The following is a 5,171-nucleotide window of genomic DNA, read 5'->3' on the forward strand; positions in this document are numbered from 1 at the left end:
AGAGAGAGAGAGAGAGAGAGAGAGAGAGAGAGAGAGAGAATGGCACAGACAGTTCCAATTCATTGTGACCCTGTACAGGATTTCTGAGGAGCAGCTGGTGAACTTAAACCTCTGATATTGAGATTCAAACCCACCTTGCAGTCCAGCACATTAACCCACAATACCATTCCAGGAATCCAGAAAATGATGAGGAAGTCCATGTGTACAATATATATAATATGGAAGTAAACAGAAACAGGTGGACAGAGCTAAATGGCATGCAGGAAGTCTCACAAGGCCAGATAATCGATAGCCCTGAATTCCACTTACTAAAGTTTTGGTCTCTTAATATTTTTTACTGCCCTGGGATCAGAATGGCAATAAACATGTTGGGTTAATGAGTAGCTTTGGATATTGAACCTCCAGGGATAAAGGCACTGCAAATTGTCTACCTCTGATATCTCACTTAAGACTCCCTCATATATAAGGCGGTAGAAGACATTGCCTTCTTCGCAGAGATGACCATTTTTGCCCAGGACTCAAGAGCTTCGTTCAGACCCTTTCTCCTTCCTGAACACAAATATTCTGTCTTCTACAAATAGAGGAGATGTCTGGCATCATTCCTTAGGGATGTCAAGCCAGCTAGCCTAAATGCCCAAAGTTAATGTTTTCAGAGAGGGGCAGGTTTTTACTACAGGTACAGCTATGAGAATGATGCACCTGTAAGCATTCACAAAATGATTGGAACCAAGTGTCCCTTGGGAATCTTAGTTGTCTGTCATTTTCTTATCAGGTATCTTTTTATCTTTGTAGCAAAATCCAAGAATTTGTATGCTAGTGTCTTTCAATTGCTGTATAATTACAAGGGTAATTTTCCTGTTGAGTAATAATCTAGCCTTGTAAAACTGAGCAATGTTCTATAAAATTCTCTGCTTTTAATTGTATTCTTATGGTGGTGGGGGTTGTCATCTTCATCTTCCTGAATCTTAGTACACCTTTGTATTTTCTCTAGCACCTGGCTCTTATCTCCAGAGAAGGGCTTGAAGACTAAGAATTACTCAGCAGGTTTCCTTCCAAACGGAATTATTTCTGTTGAGAAAATACTAAATATGTAAAATAATCATAAAAGCATGGATTGTGTAATAACATACACAAAAATGAATGCTGATGTTAGCTTTATTACAGTTTCTTTTCAAATAATTAAATACTATACATAGAGAAGGTATACCTTTTGTCTTCACTTCCATTCTTTTTTATTTCTTCCTCAAGATAATGTTTGCCTTGGTGATGTTCCTACAGCTGCTGGTCCTGAAATCACAGATTTGATTCTCATATCATTTCATTTTGCCATCAGATTCATCAATAATATGGAACTCAGAAACCAAACAGGTATTGCAAAAATCTTTCTCCTGGGACTGACAGAGTATCCAGAATTTCAGCCTCTCATCTTTAGCTTGTTCCTGATCATGTACCTGGTCACTGTCCTTGGAAACCTGCTCATTATCCTTGTGGTCAGCAGTGACTCTCACTTGCATACCCCCATGTACTTCTTTCTCTCCAATCTATCCTGTACTGATATCTGTTTAAGCACAATTACCATTCCAAAGATGCTGGTAAACATTCAGACACAGAATCAGAGCATTACTTATATAGGCTGCCTCAGCCAGATTTTCTTTGTTCTGGCTTTTGGTGGTTTCGAAAACTTTCTTCTTGCAGCAATGACCTATGACCACTATGTGGCCATTTGCCAGCCACTGAGGTATACGGTCATCATGAATCCCTGCTTCTGTGGTCTACTGATTCTTTTTTCCTTGTTCATTAGTATGTTGGATGCTATGATGCACTGTGCAATGATTTTGCATCTGTCCTTCTGTACAGACCTAGATATTCCTCAGTTCTTCTGTGAACTTGCACAGGTACTTAAACTTGCTTGTTCCAGTACCCTCATTAACAATATTCTCACATATTTTGTGGCTAGCATATTGGGTGTTTCTGTTTTCTCTGGTATCATATTCTCTTACAGTCGGATTGTCTCCACTGTTCTAAGAATGCCATCTGATAGTAGAAGATATAAGGTATTTTCCACCTGTGGTTCTCACCTCTCAGTTGTTTCTTTATTCTATAGGGCATCTTTTGGTGTTGTCTTCAGCTCTGCATTTACAAAATCTCCCACAATAACATCAGTAGCTTCCATGATGTACACTGTTGTCCCTCAAATGATGAATCCTTTTATCTACAGTTTGAGGAACAAAGACATAAAGGTAAGCTTCAGAAAACTCATTGGTAGGATATCTTATTTTTAGTGATTGCCAATTCACTAATAATAAGACATATCACTGGTAAACTTGTCCTTGGGTCAGCATCAGAATAAACCACACTTGATTTCATCATCTAAAAAATGGTTTAATTGTATCTTCTTGGTGGTTTTAGATGGCCGTGAGATATTTTAACATCATCAATGAAAAAGCCTTTAGTGAGAACAAAAGAATATCAAACACTAACATGATTAGAAAATAGGAAGAGTTATTTTTCATTAGAATGTCTTCAGAGGCAGGGATGTACAGACACAGGAGAGTATGGCTTTATTATCCCTGCACTTGGTGACTTTTTCCTAGCAATAAATTCCCACATGATCTTTGAATTGCTGTAGCAGATGCAGGTATAACATGACAGATGCTACGCAGATAGAAAAAAAAAAAAAATCGCCCTTCCAGTGTCTATTGTTAATAGACACCGCTTAAAGGCTATTTCTGTCTTCTAATTTTTGAGCCTCTAACTAATATACTTTTCATAGTGTTTCTATGGTTTGGAGCCTGCTCAAAGGCACCTAACAACAGCAACAAAAACTAACTGATCATGTCTGTCCATCTTGGTTTCTAAGGAGCACTCTGGTTGTACTTCTTCCAACACAGATTTATTTAGTCTGTCAGTTCACAGGACCTTCAACATTCTTCTCCAACAACACAATTCAAATACATTTGTTCTTCAATGTCTTCGTTATTCATGATTCTACTCTCACATGCATGTGAGGCTATCCAAAACAGCATGGCTTTGGCAAGACATACTTGAGTAATCAAAGTGACATTAAACATGTGTCACAGGGTAAGTTTCAAGTAAGATGTATCCAGTGTCATCAAGTTCTATTTCTTGCCAATAGTCACAAGTCACACAATCCCTTTTTCCTGACATATGCTTCCATTTGCTTCAGTAATTATATTTGCTTGTCTGCATTTTAGCATCTATCACAGACTTTCTACTCTTAATGTATAATCAAATGATGGTTAAGTATGGTAAATACTCATAATGCTTTTCTGTTACCATTTTTCTTTTATTTCTTCTTGTTAATTTATTAAAAATAATGAAAGTGAGCTTCACTTTTCTGTTTATTCATGTTGTCTTTCTGTGCTTCTTACTCTTGTCTGGACCATTAAGAAACATGTGGCTGAGTTAAAATAGTTGAAAACTAGAGTCTAAAATATTGGTCTTATGCCTCTCATCCAAAATAATTTAATATCTCTTTTGGATTGAAAAAGTTTTATTATGAACAAGAACTTTACTTTTAGTAGAGCATGTTGAGTGCAAAAACAACACAAAAGAAAATGTCAATTGGCACAAAGTTAGAGAAGATATTTCCATAAATACAAAAAAAGCTATGTTTATATAAGTCAGTGTCATCTTTATGGATCTGAAGGTGAGAAAAATTGGGTCAGCGTCTCACAGGAGAATCAAATGCCTGTTGATACTTCAACTATGTTCAGAAAAACTCCCGTAGGATAGGCACCCACAGAATTTTCTATTGTTGAAGTTCTTACATTGATGTTCACAGAATTCTTGCTGAGATGAATCTGAGACCCTTGTTCACATGGCAGGTTTCTGGACCTCTCCCAAGAATTGCTATCTTACAACCTTGGGAAACTCTGAAATTGACCTTTCCTCATTTTTACTATTTAAAATTAGTAAATCATATACAAATCAGTGTGTAAAATGTGCTCACATTCTGCTGTAAGGTAACATTTGTTCCTGGGATTAGAATTGTGATTTACAGATGTATTTCAATCAAGAGGGAACACAGTGGCTCTGTATAATGAGCACTAGGCTTCAAAAAAGGTCATTTTTTCAAGCCCATCAGTCATTCTTAAGGATAAAGATGAAGCTCTTTGCTTCCATAAAAATGTATAGTGTTGGAAAGTATGTACAGTGTCTCTATGAGTCAAAGTGACTCCAAGGCACTAAACAACAACAAAAACATTCCAATCAATAGTAGTCCCTAGGTGGTGGAAACAGTTAACACATTTGGTTGCTAACTGAAAGGTTGGACATTTACTTCCACACAGAGGCAACCTGAAAAAAAGGTCAAAAGATAGATTTCCCCCCAAAAAATCAGACATTGAAAACCCTAGAAAAGTTCTCCTAGGTCGACATGAGTTAAATTTAATTTAATAGCAACAGATTCTGGTTTTATTTGAATCAGAATGTTTTCCCTCTTTCTTTCCAATGTGTGCACACCCTTCCTTGATTAGCAGTTTCAAAATTGAACTCACTAATCACCAGTCCTCTTCTGAATTCAGTTTACCAACTCTTACTTATTGCTGGATGATACTGAAACTTTTACAAACCCAGATGTAAGTCAGCAGGCAGGTTACTGCAGTGTTTTCTTCTTCAGTGAAACTATCAGATGTTCTAAATCCACAAGCATGATCCAACATAGTGACTAGAACCTTTGTATTAACCAACATTCCACAAATCAAGAAGCACTGTCTCTATCCTTGGCTTCAAGTATCTACTCTCAGAGGATAATTAGTCTTTATATCCTAAAATTAGTAAACTTCCTGCTACCACTTTTGCATGAACATAAATCCTGCTCACTAAATTTTACCTAAGTTCTTTCTTTGGCATCTGCAAAAGTTTATAATGATTTTTGTTTCAGTTTCATTGGAGAACATGGAAAACTTAAGCATATTTTTGGAGCCTAGCACATCATATTATATTTTAATTATTATCTGTTTAAAGTGAATGAGGTTTAGAGAAAATTGGATGCAACAATGTCAATCATTTTAAAGTTGGGTTTAATATATGAAATAATATACATTAACAATATTTATATAAAGAAAGAAATTAAATTAAAATATATTGTTAAACATGTGATAATATTGAATACAAAAAGATGAAAGTTTATAAGTGAAACACTACCT

General features: G+C 36.1%; 1 protein-coding gene across 1 annotated transcript; it reads left to right on the forward strand.

Moving 5' to 3' along the window:
* Nucleotides 1–1,343: 1,343 nt before the first annotated feature.
* Nucleotides 1,344–2,282, forward strand: LOC102822450 (olfactory receptor 7G2-like). Its single transcript, XM_006877866.1, has one exon. It carries the CDS (start codon nt 1,347–1,349, stop codon nt 2,280–2,282), a length of 936 nt encoding a protein of 311 aa, XP_006877928.1. The 5' UTR covers nt 1,344–1,346.
* The last annotated feature ends 2,889 nt before the right edge of the window (nt 2,283–5,171 follow it).

The sequence above is a fragment of the Chrysochloris asiatica genome, unplaced genomic scaffold (genome assembly GCF_000296735.1).
Source record: "Chrysochloris asiatica unplaced genomic scaffold, ChrAsi1.0 scaffold00653, whole genome shotgun sequence".
NCBI lineage: Eukaryota > Metazoa > Chordata > Mammalia > Afrosoricida > Chrysochloridae > Chrysochloris > Chrysochloris asiatica.

What these genes read in the sequence shown, in the direction of transcription:
- LOC102822450 (XM_006877866.1), top strand. Translation starts at nt 1,347, where the DNA reads ATGGAACTCAGAAACCAAACAGGTATTGCAAAAATCTTTCTCCTGGGA.